Below are 18814 nucleotides of genomic sequence, written 5' to 3' on the forward strand. Positions count from 1 at the left end.
GCTTTTGGACACCCATAATGGATGCCAACACTTTATTGTGCCAGTTCCTAAGGCAGAACATGGGATAGCGGTTTTGAAAATGTTAAGGATGAAAACAGAACAATCAAAGAGACTTAAAATATTCTTTAATCTTGACGGTGATCGTTCTTTGGCAGGTAAGGTGCTCTAATGTTTATGAAATTCCCTCTGAAACCTTTTTTTTTAAAAAAAAACGATCAATGTTTCTTGCATTAATTTGACTTTTAGGTTTCGATTCTTCCTCTCCAAGAAAGATGGTTGAGACAGCAGTTCAGCCACTGGCTTTCGTTGAAAATGTCAACGGATGCTGCAGTTTGAAAAATTAAAGAATAAGAAAGGAGCTTGCATTTAAAAAAAGGCTCTCTGAAATAAATACAGAAGTTTTAGAATAGTTACATAAAATGTCTTGGTCCTGGTCATTTTTCCTTCTTCATAACCGAGAGGATAAAAGGCCAGCAGGCATGAAAATAGAAGAAATCAGAATATTCACTTTTCATCCCGATTGGCTGTATGTATGCTTGCCAATAATGAAAGAATAATTATTCCAAAAATTGTAATGTGAATAAGCAAAGAGACTCCAGGCTGAAGCTAATGCCTGGAAAAAGGGATTTTAGAAATTTGAGTCCTGATTTTCTTCCCTTTTTTTGAAACCAGCACTCAAATGACAAGATACACCATTTTCTTCCCATTTATTTTCCTGGCTTTGAGTCCAAGGTGATGCATGCTTTTCCGCTCAGGAAGCCCAAAAAGCACCCGATTAAAGAGTTCCGTATCGGTCGTTGATACCGGCCTGAACGTGATGAAAGCCCAAATTCGGTGGATTTTATGGAAGAGAAAATTAACCACCTCGGCTTCGTCGGAAGGCTCTTCGTAAACCGGCTGCTTCATGTCCTCGTAGGCCGACATAATCACCGCTTGGAATAAATTGATCAAAACGCAAATCATCACCATCATGAAAGAGGCCAGGAAGAGGCCTCCCAGAGCACGGTTGGATCTGAAAGCCGTGTCTTTAAAGGCTGAAACACAGTACGAGAAGACGGTCTGTGCCGAATGGGTCATCATGTTGTAGTTCCATTCGTACTGGCCAAAGACCAGGTAGCCAAAGGCCATGTAGACGAAGAAGTAGACGGCCACCACTAAGGCCATGGAGCAGATACCTGGCAGGGCGGCTAGAATGGACCTCTGGGCCAGGCGCACGTCGTAAAAGAAACGAGAGTACCTGAGAGTTTTCAAGACGATCAGAAAGGCCAAAAACCCGAGAGTGATCCTCAACGTTTTATCGACGGAAGAAACTTTATGGAAGGGGATGTATTGGTTCGGTTGACGGAGGTAGAGCTCGATAAGGCCGGAAGCCAGCTTGAACTTGAACGCAAGTTGCAGGAGGAAGAAACAACACACCGCCTTTATGCCGAAGTTAATTAAATTGGAAACATTTTTTAGGTAGTTGAGTCTCTGCTGCTCCACTACGCAAAACTCGTCAATGATGTAAAAAACTAGCATGTAGCCTACCAGGATGAAAACAAACTTCTCCCTTCGGTCCAGCTGCTTGAAAATGGGGAGTCTATAGGAGTGGATCCACAAAGTTGCGTTAATAGGGCCTAAGTGAGAAAGTTCGAAGATCACCGATATGCTGCAAAATAAGTCCGTATCAAAATTAAAAGTTGTCATCTCGACTATTAGCGCCCAAGTGTTCTCATCCAGCCAGTTGTTTTCTTCCAAAGATGCCATTCTTTTCATTGATTCGGAGACTGTCTCCTTGGGGTAAAAATTGAACATATACTCTCCCGCTTTGTACACATTTCGCTCTCCGTAGGAATTGTATCTCCAGGGATCTCTGACTTTGTGGTAGGTAAAGCCTGTGAAATTTCCCGAAGGATTCGCCACGGATTCATTAACGGGGTTCTTCCATGACCCGAGATAGTTCCTGCGATCCCCTTCGTCGACGCCATATTTGTGAAGACAGTGGCTTTTACTAATCACAAATTTATTTACAAAACTGTGTGGATAGAAGCATTCTTTCTCACTACGCTTTGCTCTTATCTGCCGCATTATGGGCAAACCCAGGATCTTGGACCAGGTGTCCGGGAGAAAGGTTGGCTTCACGGGATTGTGAATCAGTTCCAAAAAGACCTCTCTCAACCAGTGATAAATCTCCTTTATTTTGCTGACTTCAAAAAGCCCCTTCGACAATTTCGACTTCATATCTTGATTGTAGTAAAAACTCGTGGTGTTTTCCATGGAGTAGGCAATGTTCAAGATGAGGATTAAGAAGACGAAGTGGCATAGGACGTCCTTCAGGAAAACGAAGGCTTGATGTCGGATCTTCTCTCTTTTCTTAAAAATGGTGATCTCGTCTTCTTCCAGGGGCTGGTACTGCTTGCTGCCTCTCATTCTCACGAGATTGTAATGCAGTTCTCGCATGTCGTCAGCGTTCATGCTGGGTTCGTTCAGTTTAATCTCCAGGAAAGTTTCCTTGATCGACCACGGGATGTTTTCACAGGAATTGGGATGAAGCGATTTGAGGGCAGAAAAAAACAGGATGTTCAGCGTCTGAAGGAAGAACATGCTGACAAGCAGTGAGACGGCAGATGCCACGAGCCATTCTAAAGAGGTTTTGTAGTCCTGGGATGTGCCATATAATATGATAGAAAAAGAGGATGTGGCAGAAATAACCAAGACCAACATCCATGAAGCATACTTGTTCCACCAAGATATGATCTGGGGCCTTTTGAAGAAAAGCATGCTGGGAGTATTGAGTGGCCTCGTTTGCTGCTCTGCCTCCTTCTCCGTGGAATTATTGTTAAAATTGATGTTGGCATGGCCAACGTCCGAAGCCTCTTCCTCCGTTGAAATTATATTGGCATCCCCCTCTGGAATCGTGCAGTTGTATCGGGTTTTTGCTCTCTGCCGCCCCCTAATATTCTTCTGTTGTGCCAGGTTTCGGGCATCGGAGGCAGCGGCAAAGCCACCGTCTTGAAAACCAGGCCCTGGGGATTTCGAAGCAGTCTCCTGAAGGTAACATTTCTGCAAGAGTTCTTTCCAGTTCCTCAGATTTCCAGTCGTTAAATGAGAACACACTTTTTGCTGAGTTTCCGGGATTTTCTGGTCAGAGGGCTCTTTCTGCGAATATTTGAACAGAGCAGTTATGATCATCTGCAAAGGGAACGAAATGAAAGCGCTCTGAATGCCAATTATTAGAAGCCTCAGATACTGCAGATGTCCTGGATACATCTGCTGATCCACATCATCCTTGAAGAACATCATGTTGATTAGCAGGATGCAGAAGAGAGTGGCTAAGCAGCACGACAGCCTTTGAAGCCTGTTGAAAGAACCAGTGCACACATGGGCAAAAGGGGAGAACCATAAGTGATTGTCCGCAAGATCCTTGGAGAAGCAGATGAGGAAAAAATCCATTTTTTTTAAAGCAGCCAAGGGCTGGACCACAACAAACACCCTCTCAATCAGGCCGTTGTCTTTATCCAGAGCAAGCCATTTTTGGCATATGAATACCCAAGACTGCTTGGTGTACATATTTTCCACCTTGACTCTACTCAGGAACCAGCTGGGGGAAGAACCGGTGTTATCGTGCCAAGCTTGAAGGCAATAGATGTCTCCCAGGTCATTCTTAGAAGTCAGGAGAAAGGTATTGATGGAGCCACGGAGGAAAGGCACGTGTTCAGGGTGGCTCAAGCGGTGAACGTCACTGACCGCTTGGTCCCCTATCAATTGGATGAAAACGGTGGCTGTCGTTCCTGCCCCGATGCGGCTGCCTGTATAGACGGTGACCAGGTAGCAAACTTTATCAAAGGGATCGTTGTCAGGCAAGACAATGGTGTGGGCTCTGCTTTCTAAATCAGACCTATCTTTTCTCATTGCCCAAATAGCCAACAGGATATAGGTAAGAAAAATGAAACCGACGGTCAAGATGATCACCGGGTTCCTCTGGATTTGAGCCAACTGGATCTTTCTCATCTCTGCTGGATCAGGATAGACTGTCACCTTCCCTGCTAAAAATGTGACGTTTCCCAGGGAGGCTCTTCCTGTTGGTGGGTCGACACTCCTCGCAGTGCGCCTTTTGCCCGCACAGACGCAGTGTAGCTTTCTCCATGTAGTCTGAGGTCCGAGATGACACTGATCTTGTCTCCAAAGTGTTTGGGCATCATCCAGATACAAGCAGTTGGCAGTAAACAGCATGAGGGCAAGTCTCTGTGAATTGTGGTCCTCCAGAAACTGGTTGGATTGGAAAACAATAGAAATGTTTTGTTTTTCAGCTATGCTGCCTCGGAATATGGATTTGAGTAACGTCTGCGAAAGGCAAAAAACGTAAGGCCTCTGAAATACACAGTCGTCACCTGTGGAATTCTTTGTCTTCGAGATCACTGGCTTATTGTGGGAAACATTAAAAATAGCTATGGGAGGATGACTAAGCTTGAGACCCACGTATATAAAAACCTGGAAAGTAAACTTTGGTTTTGTCACTACCTGGATTAAGATGTCTTTGGAATTTCTACAGACTTCAAAACTGAATCCTCCAGATGCTTCAGGGAAGTTTTGGCTGCGCTCCACCACCATCTCAAATACAGCTGCCTTTTCCTCATTTCTGGTCAGGATCATTTCAACCACATCAGGCACGATTTCAATCACATCACCATTAGATTTAATTCCCGCCATTTTGAACCCTGCCACCCTTGTGCTTATATTTCCCAAAGATGGCAACCAGAAAAATGGATTGTTGTCAAAGTCATAAACTACCGTAGAAATTACTGCATCGTTGGGCAACTGGTCATATTCCACCTGCTTCATTTTGGGATAGAAACAGTTTTGGCAGTCTCTTCTCTTAGCAGAACTTTCAGAAATATCCTGCTTTTCTTCTTTCCTTAATGTGATGGTCCAGTCATCAGCTCCTATGACGGTTTCATGTTCTCCTGGGACTTTGCCTTGTAAAAGGAGGTCTGTTAAAATTTCAGCGACAGACATGGTTTCCTCAGCCATGATTCTGTGGCTTTGTGGGTTTTTTAACAGGGAAGCTTTCAGGGCTTTGGATAACCCCACAAGAACAGCAGTTCCAAGATCACAGATTTCCTTAAAACCTCCATTTTCTCTGTTATGTCTTCTCAACCCATCAGTCACGTCCTTGAGCTTTTGGACTACAAGAAGCTGTGATTTCCTGTTGATTTCCCCAATTTCTTGGGTTATCTGCAAAATACTTGCGATCACGTGATTTGCCTCCATTATGTTTGTTGTCGGGATCTCAGCCAAATGATTTAAAAGAATTTCACGCAGTTTGGTCTTAGAGGAGTGGAGTCTTGGAAGCACTTCTAGGTCATTTAAAGCAGAAGCCACCATGTGGACAAAATATCCCGCACTAAAATAATCCCCACGGTTGAGAAAATATATGATGGGAGCTGAAGTTCCACCGGTTAGGTTATGCAATTCTTTTAACACAGCCTCTGGTTCCTTGACTTTCAGTAGGCTGTGCACTGTGGTGGGTAGTGTCATTTGGGAATAAGCACCAAGACCATCATATACTTGGACATGTAAGTTCAAGAGATATTGCTTAGCAGGTGCACCTACGGGTAAAAAAGATGGCGGAGTTTGGGATTGATCACCAAAATAGACAATAGCGCCCAAGGTACTGTTTCCTCTAATAGGCATTTCCATTGAATCTAATGCCACTTTGACCTTATAGGTAAGAGGCAAATGTTGATCGCTAAAGCCGCTGCAGTGAACAGAGAATTTTGTTAGAAATGCTATTCCTGTGGGAGGGTTAAGGCTGCACTTTCCAAGTGCTGGGGGTATATTTATAACAAATGAATAGTTACAGAGCAATGGTTCGTGTCCCTCCAGGCCTACTTTTAATACAAGCCTAAAGGAGAATTCTGCCATATGCATCAAGCCCAAGGGTTTCACACAGAGGTATGGATTAGTTCTCCCTGTTGACGTTCGGGTGGCCCAATCAAATTGGAGCTCCGAGGAATTTCCTGAAAAAAGTGACCAGTGAAACCGTGGCCTATCAAACGTTCTGCAATTTAGGCATTTGCCAAATAGGCAAAATCTTTCTGTGGGGATCACGGATCTTCTGCAGTTCTCAATACAGGTGAGGTTCAGGGCTAGCCAAGCATCAGGCTTCACCTGGACCCTTTGTTCAGCCTGGGCCTGTCTCCTTCCTTTATGAACCACCAGAAGGAAATAGTATGTGGCATTTTCTTGAAGTGTTCTAGGTAGAACTGTTTGCAGTGGCTCGGAAGAAGCTGTCCATCTCAAATCTGCCTGATGTGGATGACACTTGCCCGTCTCACTCAAAGTCATGAAAATGTAGTCTGTTTTTTGTTTGGAGCAGTACCAAGTGAAGGTGAGGCCTTCAAAAGGTTGGGGGGCATCTGGATCAGAAGAGGCAGATCCGTTCAGAATCCATTGGTCAGAAAATCTAACCGTCTGCAAATCACCTCCAGCGATGACCGCCCAGAGTCTGTTGTGCCTAATCCTGACAAACACAGAATCGGAGACCTCAGCTTTCTCTAAAGTGTCCATTGTGATTAATGTTATGGTCAAATTGAATAAATACAAGCCTTCATCTAGGCTATCAGCAGGAACGTTTAAGTGTAAAAGATCCTTTTTCCCAACTGCAGGAGGGTTGAAAGGTTTTGACCAGTCTGGACCAGTCTTTATATCTGGAACTTTATAGATTCTCCAAGTTATACGTGTTTGCCTTGGTTCTGGACAATTCACCTCAAAATCAGCTGAGAGAATGAACGAGATCTTTTTACTATAATTTAAAACAGGATTACAATAATGAGATTCCTGGATTTTTACTCTTTTCAGGAAACAAAATCTTTGAAGGCAATCCACTGTAGACTTCAGGACCTTTGAGGTATAAGTACTGACTTTGGTTTCCAAAATGAAATGTCTTTGGCCGATTTGTGTGCAATTGACTTGCGCTATGAAGCCTGCGTATAAAGCAGGGTTGAACGGAAGATCAGATATAAAACGGGCCGCGTTTTTGACACGATCTCTGTAACTGTAAGTAGCATTCCAGGGAAGATCTTCCTTCTCTACACCCAAACATTGTAGGTTGAAGGTCCACTTGTGCTGGAGTAATGGATTCTGCAGTGGAATAAACCAAGCAATATAGACCAAACTTGGCACAAATGAAGGGCCGCTGTTGAAAATGTGGATTTCTACATCTTTCTCTGAATAAGACTTCAAATGGACTCCTTTTCTGTTAAGATACATATGGATGTTGAACCTGTACCAGCACCGGTGGACAAATTCAATGGCGATCAAGTAAGAGAGACTTTGCTGTTGATAAAAAAGGTAGTACGTGCTGGAAGGGATGTGCAAGCTACTAGAAGAGCCTTTGATAAGATAGAAGAAACCCCATCTGTGGGTAAAAAAATAGGTGTCTGCCTTGATTTTCCGCGTGTTGATGGCAAGATAAGCGAGAGGCTGATTCCTGGTCTTTAGACCTAAAATGGCACCTGAGAAATCTAATGCCCCACTCAAATCCCCAGATTCTGCCTCTTCGAGAACCAAAGAGAAACGAGCCACAACGTTGTTCCTGAAAGATGGTGGACTAGGAGCAATGGAGTAATTGTTCCGTAAAGCATATGGATTGTATGTGGTAGACCAGAATTGTCTGTTGTGAGCATCCACCAGGCTGTAGGTCTTTCGTTGGGAGTTGACTGAGGAGACATTCCAGAATAGACGGATAGTTCTATGAGGGATGCGGAGTAATTTGGAATGGGCACTGTAAAGATGCAATATGATGGGTTCCACCTGCACGTCCAAACTAGGCCTGACCAAAGGCCCTTGCTTGACATGGAAGGAAGGAAGGCACAGTCCTTGGTGGGTGTAGTGCACCATCCGACAATGCCTGAAATAGGAGGAACACCTGTGGGGCAGCCAACCATCACGGTAGTGATTACATAGTGAAGAATATGGATGATGGCTGATGGGAAGGAAAAGGGTTCGGGGACCACCCGATCTATAAGTGTAATGATGGCGCCATCTTGTTTTATGAAGGCATGAACAGCAGCTTAGCTGCATTTGTTTCCAGTCATGTTTGGGGAAGGTGGATGGCCAGAGCAGGAACAGAGAGGCATCTTGGCACTGCAACTTAATTCTCAGATGTTGGTGAAGATGACAAAGCACACTGCAGGAACAGGAGACACCCTGGATTGTGATATCGGCGGAGGTTGGAGACGGACGGATGTCATGTTCTTCAAAGACTAGTTCCAGCGCCACATGTCCTGAGCACAGAAGCATGGTATGCCTCAAGATGGATCTCCAAACCCAACGATGCTGTAGAGAAAACCCATCCCTTAGCTGCTTCCAAGTTCTTGAAAGAAACTCTACAACTCTGAATGAACCATCCTCACAGTTAGCGTCCCATGAAGATGAGGTTTGGGGTTTGTCTTCTTGTGGCCTATAGGTGTGGTTAGATGTCATCAGTGATGGGGGCAGGCATAAAGAAAGGGGCATGATGACTGCCCATGGGAAACAAACCTTAAACATGAAGAATAAATACATCTGGAAAGGTTTGGGTCAACAGCCTTAACTGCTCTAGATGGAATGACTGTGAGGGTTCTAGAACTTGGCAACTGGGCAACCTCTGTTGGAGTTCTGTTGGGTTGTAATTCTGACCACCCTTTGATTATGTGACTCTTATGTCAATGTTTCTCAACCTTGGCCTCTTTAAGATGTGTGGACTTAAAAATGCTGGGTGGAGAATTCTGGGAGTTGAAGTCCACATACCTTAAAGTGGCCAAGATGGAGAAACACTGCTCTAAGTGGCAGGAATTCTTCAGGACCTGGGGCAGTTTTTACCAATGTGCTGAGAAATAGTCACAATAATGTTTTATTGTTGAAGAAATTATCATCATCATCCACATCCATCATCATCATGCGCTTTACGTCAGTAAGTTAGATTATGATGATATTTTAAGAATGCCCACATTTGATACTCACTGGCTGAAGGTTGACTCAGCCTTCCATCCTTCCGAAGTTGATAAAATTAGGACCCCAGATTGTTAAGGGCCATATGCAGATTCTATAAACTGCTTAAAGAGGGGTATAAAGCAGGTGTGAAATCCAGCGAGGTTCTGGAGAACCAGTAGTGGAAATTTTGAGTAGTACGGAGAACTGGTAGAGGAAATTCTGAGTAGTTCAGAGAACCGGCAACCACCAAGCCACACCCACCAAGCCACACCATGCCCACCAAGCCACACCCACAGAACCGGTAGTAAGAAAAAATTAATTTCACCACTGGTATAAAGCACTGTGAAGTGGTATATAAGTTTAAGTGCTAAGTGCTATTACTATCTATCTATCATGAGCCGTGATGATCCAGTGGTTAGATTGGAGTACTGCCGGCTACTTTTGCTGGCTGCCGGCTACTAACAGTTCATTACTAGCTACTAGCGATTCTGACTGATTCAAGGTTGACTCAGCCTTCCATCCTTCAGAGGTTAGTAAAATCAGGACCCAGATGGTGGTGTTGGGGGCAATAGGCTGACTCTGTAAACCACTTAGAGAGGGCTGGAGAGTACTGTGAAGCGATATACAAGTCTAAGTGCTAAGTGCTATTGCTATTCCAAATTGAACTGGGAGGTAGAAATCAAATCAGAAACATTCCAGAAAGGTATAACAAGAACAACCGGCAATTTTAATACCAATCAAAGACTAACTGAACAAAACTACCGTATTTATTGAAATAAACAGGAAAGAGATGCTTATAAGTGACTTATTAAAAAAGAACTTTCACTTCACCACTTTTCATATATCATATAACAAGTGCAAAAAAAGGGGCACTAGAGAAATCTCCTAAGATAAGAAACTGTGGATAAAGAATGGAAAGATAGGAACCAGGCAAGATAGTGAGAAGGAAAGAGTTCAAGATTTCAGTAAGGAAGTACCCCATATATCTGGGGGTATTAGTAAGAGAGGGCACCAAAAGCATAAGTGGGAGGCTGTGAGTTGAAGCTTCACCTGTCTTTTATATACCTCCACAAGCAGGAAGCACATTAAAAGGGGCCAGGTGTCAATCAGGTAGTCACGGCCACCATTTTGAATTTCTTGATATCTCTATATCTCCATCTCCCCTGCAGACCCCACTGCAAACATTTTTACATTCTGGGTATCTAATGTTTCCATGTTCTATAAGGCATTGTGTGGTGGTGTCTTGGTTCTCTGTAGCAGCTGATCTTGATGTGGAGAACTTTCTAACCAGTGTGTTGACCTTCCAAAGGGGGTACAGCATGGATTGGACCTAGTGAAAGATCTAGAGACCAAAAATGTACTTGGTTTTTTTCTCTCGTTTCTTTGTTGTAAACCATCTTGTGGTTTCTTCTGCTTAGTTAGCACAATGTGATTGGATGAGTTGGTCAGATCATAGTTACTGTCTGAAGTCCTCGTTCTGGGCAGATTTTGAGCAAGCTGAATGTCTCTCCAGAAAGGACTTCACTCCTATCATCTGTCATTCAACCTTGTTACTGATGAAAATGAGATTGGTCACAAGTCCAAAGCTAAGAATTCAACTGTTGTAGGGCTTCCAGAATAACATATAACAGCCATTTCAAATCAAAGCAGTGGAAGACTGTCTGGGATGAGAGCAGAAGACAGTTTGGGAATTCAGTCTGATCCAAAGGAATAGCCCAAGGAAATAAATTTAACACAAAGTTCTGATTGTTTTCCTCAGATAACAACATAAAGCCTTTCTTTCCTTCCCAAGCGCTTTCTTAAGGGCTGTTTTCTACGTTTCTTAAATTTCCCATACAGTACAGTATTAAAAATATCCGTCTCTGATTTTGTGTAGGTACCAGTCCTGGCAAAATACCACATCCTGTACACCTTCTGGAGTATAAAATACATTACCTCAGCTTCATTGGAAGGCTCATTGTAAACAACTTCCTTCATGTCTGAGTGAGCTGACATGATGAGGACCTGACTTAAATTGACAAAAACACAGATCATCACCAACAGAAAGGATGCTAAAAAAAGACCCCCTAGAAATTTGTCAGACAAAAATTCAGTGTTCTTAAATGCTAAGGCACAATAAGACAACACGGTCGTGAAGGAATACATCAGGCTGCGGAAATTCCATTCATGTTGGCCAAATCCCACATATCCGAGTGCCATGTATGCGTTGAAAAATATGGCACCCATTACAATTATATTGATGATACCACCAAGGGCTGTTCTGATGGATTTTTGGGCTAAACGTAAATCGAACAGAAATCTGGCATAGCGATACGTTTTCAGAACCAGGAAAAAAACCAGAACCCCCAGCACACCTCTGACAGTCTGGTCGAATTGGGAAGCCGTATGGAACGGAATAAACTCTTGGGAATGCAGTAAGTAAAAGTGCACCAAGTCGGAAGAAAGCTTGAATTTGCACAAAAGCACCACTAGAAAGAGAATACAGGCGGTCTTTATCCCAAAGTTGATTAGATTGTTAGCCAGGGTAAAATAGCTCAGCTGTTCTTGGTACACCATGCGGCATTCGTCAGCAATATAAATAATGAGTATGTATATCGTCAGACAAAAGAAGAAAATCTCACTCATGTTTTGATGGGTGAAAAACGGGAGTTTGTAAGAATGTACAAAGATGCTGGCATTCACGGGGCCGAGGAAAGAAGGTTCAAAAATGACGGAAACGCTGCAGAACATATTGGCGTCAACGTTAAAAGTTGTGAGTTCGAAAATCACTGCCCATGTCTTGTTGTCAATCCAGCTGTTCGTTTCCAAAGCTTTCAACCTTTCCGTTGAATTCACTTGTGGTTCTTCGGGGAAAAAATAGAATGTATATCCCCTGGAAGGATATTCATTTAATTCTCCATGGGAGATATACTCCCATTGGGCACTACTTGACTCATAACTGAAGCCTAAAAACTCAGCATGGTTCTTGGGAACTGAGGTGTCCATAGGAGTTGACCACGAGCCCATGTAGTTACTTTGATCTTCCTGGCTGAATCCATATTTGTTCTTGCAGTGAATATTATACAGCAAAAACATGTTTTTTAATTCGTGGGGATATAGACATCTGTCTGCAGATTTCCTTCTTATTTGCCTCATTCTGGGCAATCCCAGGATTTTGGACCCGGATTGCAGAATATAGCTTGGGTGATAGGGATTGTGTATCAGTGGCAGAAGGCTGTTGTTTACCCATCTGTAAACATCCTGGCGTCCATTCAAATCGGGTAAATCAGGAGAAAAGTTTCTAGACATGGCGCGATTGTAAAAGAAGGCGGTCGTAACGTCTATTGGGTGTGAGACGGCGAAAATTAAAGCCAAGAAGATAAAATGGCAGAGCATGTCCTTCACATATTTGTAAGCTAGATATTGAATCATCTTCTTCTTTTGCAAGGCTATAACATCTTCCTCTTTGATGGGTTGGTATTCCTTGGAAGCTCTCAGTTCCACCAGGTCATTGTGCAACTTCTCCATCTCATCAGCGTCCAACGTTCTTGGTTTGTACGTCATAGCTTCATAGCTTTGCCATGGGATGTTTGCGCAGTATTTTGCCAAACAGATATTCCAGCTGGCATAAACAACAATTTGCAAGGTCTCAAAGAAGCTCACGTGGAGACAGAACAATATCAGAGCAGCTATTAGCCATTCGGAGGATGTTTTGTGGTCAAAAGACAGGCCAATGAACGTGATGAAAAACGATGCTACCCCAGATATAAGGAAGACAAAGAACCATGCACTGCAAGACAAACATCTACCCCATTGCAATTTCTGAGTTTTACCCAGAGTTGCTTTCTTTTCTGCTGCATAATTATTACTAACATTGGTATCTGTGGCTGAAAACTGCTGTGATTTTATCTCTGAAAGTTGGGTACCTGCTTTAGGAAGGCTTTCGGGCAAGCAAGGGAAGCTTTCCTTTCCCTGACCCTGAGCGAGGTTACACTGGGAAGACTCCTTCACGGAGTACTTAAACAAGCTTATTGCAATCCATCCCACAGGAAGGGAGATGAGAGCACCGAGAACACCGGCTGTTATGGACCTCAAATACTGCAATTCTAGGAGATAAACCTGTTCTTCTTTCTTAGTGTTGAAGATTATCGTGTTGACCAGCAGGGAGGTCAAAAGTATCGCTAAGCAGCAGGAGAGCCTCTGAAATCTGTTCCAGGAGCTGTCAAGGCTGCGAACAAAGATAGAGAACCAAAGGTGGTCTTGGAACCAGTGATAACTAAGCATTATCAACAGATAATCAGTTCTGCTGATGGGGACTTGTGGATCCGTGACCTCGAAAGTCCATTCTATTTGGTAGTTACGCCTTCCGAGGGCCAACCATTTTCTACACAGAAACAGCCACGACTTGTTTGTGTCTACGTTGAGGATTTTGATTCGGCTCAAATACCAGTTAGGACCGAAGCCACAATAATTGTGCCAGATGTGGATAGAGAAGAGATCTCCCAAATCTTCCCCAGTAGTTAGCATAAAAGTATCGATGCAGCTGTTCTGAAGGATCTCTGGAAACAATGGGTGCTTTAACAGATGCACATCACTTTTTCCATTCTGGCCAATCAGCTCTATGAACACATCTGCTTTGGTCCCTGCACTTGGGCGGCTCCCGGTATAGATGGTCACCAGGTATCTCATGGTGTGAAAGGGGTCGTTATCTGACAAATCTATAATCTGCTCTTCAATATCAATTCTGTCTTTTCTTCTCGCCCAGACAGCCAAGAAAATGTAGAGTAAGAAAACAGCAAGCACCATCAACCCCGGGACAGGATTCCTTCCCGTTGATTGTAAAAGCAACATTTTCATGTCAACTTGATTGGGAAATAGAAGTAACTTGCCAGCCAAAAATCGGACTCCGGATCCTGAAGCTCCTCTTGAATCGGATCTAGTTGACTTCGTGCTGTTTTTTTTTCCTTGGCAGACACAGTGGATTTTCGACCAGCTGGTTTGAGGTCCAAGGCTACAAGGTTCTTCTTTCCACTGATCCTGAACGCCTTCAAGAGACAAACAGCCTGCTGCAAAGATAGCAACGCGGAGAGATTTTGCGGTTTGATGTCTCACAATTGGGTGTGACTGCAAGACAATGGAAAGGTTGAGCGTGTCTGCTCCCCTGTTATAGGCTGGAGACCAAAGCAATGACTTTGGAAGGCAAAGGACGTAAGGAGTGTTGAGAGCACATCCAGTAATAATTGTATCCTTTTGGAGGACTGTTGGAGGACTTAAATGAGAAGCGTTATATAAAACTAAGGGAGGATGGCTCAGATTGAGGCCTAAGTAGATAAATATCTGGAAAGTAATGTTCACTTGGGGCACCAGTTGGATAAAAATATCACTGGAGTTTCTTTTAATTTCCAAGCCGAAGCCACCTGTCGTTTTAGGAAGTTTTTTATCTGGCCCTATAGTCAGATCAAAGATGGCCTTGTCTTTCCTAGTCAAGATCATCTCGAACACATCAGGAACGATGGTAGTTAGGTCTCCTTTAGAATCGGCTGCCGCCATTTTGAACCCTGTCACCATTGTGCCAATATTGTCAGCAAAAGCCAGCCAAGGGAAAGGATTCTGTTCAAATTCGTACAGAACGGTGGAAATGACATTATCTTCTTCTAACTCCACATGAGACCCCTGCTTCAGTTTTGGATAAAAGCAACTCCTAGATTGCTTCCTGTTTGAGAAAGTTCCAGAAATGTCCCATGTTTTGCCTTTCCAAAGGTGGATGGACCAGTTTCGGGTGGCCATTTTAGTTTCGTGCCCACCAGGGACTTTGCCTTGTAAAATGAGATCTGTTAATATTTCGGTCACAGAAATAGTTTCTTTAATGGCATCCACGTTAGGATCTCTGTGATTCAAGAGAGAAGCATCCAAGATATTGGACAATCCTGTGAAAACCCCGTTGCTAAGAATCTCCGTTTCCTTTGAGCCCAAGCCTTGATTCCTGTGTCTTCTCAGAGCTTGACTGACTGTTTTTAATTTTCTTACTGCAAGCAGCTGGGATATTTTATTGACTTCAGCAATTTCATGCGTTGCTTGGCAAATACTTAGGATCGCCTGATTGATCTCCCCGATACTAGTGCTAGGAATCCTTGTGCTTATATTGAGGAGGTGTTGACGCAAATCTGCTTTAGGAACCCAATTGGAGGGTGAAGCTTTAATATTGTTTAAGGCTGCGGCCATCATGTATACAATATAGCCTATACTTAGGTAATCCTTGGTGATGAGCAACTTGGTCATAAGGGCACTTGATCCATTCATCAAATCATATAGTTCTTGATGGAGGACAGCATTGGTTGGTGGTTGTCTTTGATCGAGCACTGTTGCTTGCAAAGTGACTTGAGAAGATGCGCCAAGGGCATCAAAAACCTGAACATATATAGTCAAAGCAAAGGTCCGTGAGGGTCTGCCAGGAGGAAGGAAAGACCACGGAGTTTTGGATTCATGTCCAACATAGATGATTATCCCCAAAGTATTATTTTGAATTGAGGATATGGAACTAATTGTCATTTCATCTGATGCTGCTATTACTTTGTAGGCAAGAGGCTGATTTTTGTCCTCAAATCCATGGCACTGGACAATGAATTTTGTTAGAAAAGCTATTCCTTCTTTTGGATGAAGGACACATTTCCCTATCTGTGGTGGAGCATTAATATAAAAAAAATATTCACAGCTAGAGGACTGTCCATTTTTGGTGATGACTTTTAGGCTCAAAATGTAGAACTCTTCTGCCATGGAGACCAAAGCGAAGGCTTTGAAATGTAGATATGAGCTGGATCTACCAGTAGTTGTTCTGGAAGACCAGTCAAATTTGATTTCATGGGACTGGGCCGAGCGCAGTGACCAATAATACCAGGATTTGATTTCCCTGCAGTTCCCACATTTACCAGACAGAGAAAATCTTTCTGTTGGAATTACTGACGTTCCACAATTTTCAGTGCATGCAATGTTTAGAATGAGGGCACTCTGAGCACGCACATGTATGGTTTGCTGAGCTTGTGTTATCCTGCTACCATTTTGAACTAACAGGAGAAAATGATATGTGTTATTGGCCTGAAGAGTTTCCGGAAGTACCATCTGAATTGAATTGGAGGATGTGGTCCACTTCAAATCCACCTGATCTGGATAACATTTCCCAACTGTGCTGAGGGCCATCGATGTATAGTCTGTTTCCTGTTTGGTGCAATACCAAGTATAGGACAGTCCCTGAGACAGACTGACCAGCTCACCATTGGACAGGACAGATCCTTTTAGAATCCACCGATCAGAAAATCCAATGGACCTAAAGTGGCCTCCCATGATGACGGCACCCCAGCGATCTGACCCAACCTCTATCAACACTGCATCCGAGCGCTCTATCATCTGGGGGAAAGTGGGTGAAATTAATTGCACAGTAAAATTAAAAAGATACAGGCCAGTATCCAAGCTGGAGCAAGGGATTTTTAGCCTGATGAAATGTCTTCCTTCAATGCCAGATGGATTAAAAGGTTTGGACCAGTCTGGTTTATCTGACAGATTAGAGACTTTATAGATGTTCCAACTAACTTTAGTTGATTTGGGGCCTGGGCAATTGACCCGCATGTCTGCTGCAAGTGTAAATCCAGTCCCCTGTGCGTAATGCAGGATGTGTTTGGTATTAACCCCCCGGTGGATCCTAACTTTGGGAATGGTGCAAGTTTTTTGCTGGCAAGCAATTTGCGATTCTATGACTTTCAGCGTGTAAATATTAAGCCTCGCGGTGAACACTATGGGAATGTTTGCACTCTTTATGCATTTCACTCTGGCAACAAATCCCGCATACGAATCAGGATGGAAAGCTAAGGCAGAATCGGGAAGGAAATGAGCTGCATTTGGGGTCCGATCAATGTAGGCAAAACTGGAGTTTTCCACCAGGTGCCTGCCCTCGGAATTGAAAACTTGCAGATTGAAGGCCCATTCACACTGCAGAAGGGGATGCTGTGCGGGGATGAACCACACAACATAGACCAAGCTGTTGTCAGGAGAAGTGCTGTTGAAGACATAAATGTCCGTCCCCTTTTCCCCTAGAGACTGGAACAGCGCCTCTTTCCGATTCAGATAAATATCCAGGCTGAATCTAAATAACTGTAGCTGCACGAATTTAACTGTAATCAGGTAAGAGAGGCCTGCTTGCTGATAAAGTACATAGCAGAGGCTGGAGTTCTTAGCAAGGCCCATGCTCAAGTTTCCTTTTTGGGTAGAATAGTAGAGTCCTTGGGCTCGGCTAAAAATGTAAGTGCTAATTGTGTTTTCCTGTGGGTTGAGTCTTACGGAAATTGAGCTTGTCCTGCTTGTTCTGAAAATCAGGGTCCTGTTTAAGAAATCAAGGCTTCCCCTTGCTCTCGCCGATACCCTCTGGCTGGTACGGAAGTACACACTGGCCACGACCGTTTCCTTGGTCTGGTGTGATGTGGGCACAGCGCAGAAATGGCTGTGCAGGCCAAACGGATTGTAATCATAGGAATGGGACCACTCTAGGGATCCTTGTGTGTCCAGGAGTTGGTAGGCTACTATTTCTGGGCTGAGCTGCTGCAGGTTCCAGGAAAAGCTCAGGGCCCCTTGTGACGGTCTCTGCAATTGGGAGGTTACCCTGAAAACAAAGAGCAGAGCAGGCTCCACCAAGAAATCCAGGCTGAGGCTGTTCCGGGGACCCGGCTTATAGCTGACCGAAGCAATGTAGGATCCGCGGCGTGGGTACTGCACAGTCAAATGGTAACTATAGTAAGGCATGCAGACCTGGTGCAACTCGGCAGTGGGATAGTCACTACATAGGAGGGTCTCATTGTGCTGGTTGGTGGGAATTAGGAGGGCCTCAGGGAGACCCCCTTGGCTCTCGAAGTAGTAGCGCCAGGTCGAACTCTTGAGGCGGGCACACCAGCCCAGGCACACCGGCTGCCTCTCCAAAATGGGAAGGGTGTGAGGCTGCAGCAGGAAGAGATGGATATCTTGCTCCACAACCTCAATGCTCAAGTTGTGATACAAGCACAAGGGAGCCAAGCATGAAACTGAGGTGCACTGCATGGAGATCCGAGAACCAGCCCAAGGTGGATGGGGACTTTTCCATGGCAGGCCTGGACTGAGCATCAACTCACCTGCCCAGGAAGTCGTCTGGTTGACCAGGATGGCATCCCGATACCAGTGGCAAAGAGGAGGCATTGGAGATTCTGCCCCTTCCTCCTTGGAGTATAGTTGGGGGGCTTTTGAGTAGTGCAACACCACATGTCTGTCCCAAAGACACGAGACCTGGAAAGGAAGGTCTTTTTGTTGATAGACACGGTTCTCAGGCTTGGCACAAGTGACCGACAGCGGTGGTGGCATGAGACGAAGTTGTGCTGCCAAGGTGCTGGGGCAGCCACCAAACCAGCAGAAAAGGAAGAGCAGAGGCCAAAGGAATGGCTCGGCTCCCCCAAGGAAGAAAATGGTGTCAGTAGCTCCAGACATCATACCAGCTGTTGCTTAGTAACCTTAGAGATCTCAACGGGAGGAAGTGAGCCAGCGGATTCTAGAATCTTTCTTCAGTTTAGATTTCTAATATGGCCACCAAGATTCTGACCAACTTAAAACAAAGCAGACCAAGGGACTTGGGAAAAATTTGAGAGTAATAATTATAAAAGAAAAATAGTGAAGTATACATTTGACTAATTAAACAGCATCCATACTGTAGGTATTTCAATATTGCAACCATTTGCCTTAATTTAACCAATTTGATTTGGATTTCCACAATTACAAAGTCCAAAGGTAGGAAATATTATGCTATGTTGTCATGCTATAATATCCTCATATCCACTGGTAGCATTTGATGGGTATTTTTCGAAGATTGTGG

The 18814-nt window shown here is 44.0% G+C and overlaps 1 protein-coding gene across 1 annotated transcript; it reads right to left on the bottom strand.

Annotated features, from left to right (window-relative positions):
• Nucleotides 1–277: 277 nt before the first annotated feature.
• PKDREJ (polycystin family receptor for egg jelly) lies at nucleotides 278–18432 on the bottom strand (the record flags this gene model as incomplete). Its single annotated transcript, XM_081957119.1, has 2 exons — nucleotides 278–8319; nucleotides 10891–18432. The coding sequence occupies 2 exons, from the start codon at nucleotides 18430–18432 to the stop codon at nucleotides 676–678; spliced, it is 15186 nt and encodes a 5061-aa protein (XP_081813245.1). The 3' UTR covers nucleotides 278–675.
• Nucleotides 18433–18814: the final 382 nt, after the last annotated feature.

Source organism: Natrix helvetica (assembly GCF_964273705.1).
Source record: "Natrix helvetica genome assembly, chromosome: 6".
NCBI lineage: Eukaryota > Metazoa > Chordata > Lepidosauria > Squamata > Natricidae > Natrix > Natrix helvetica.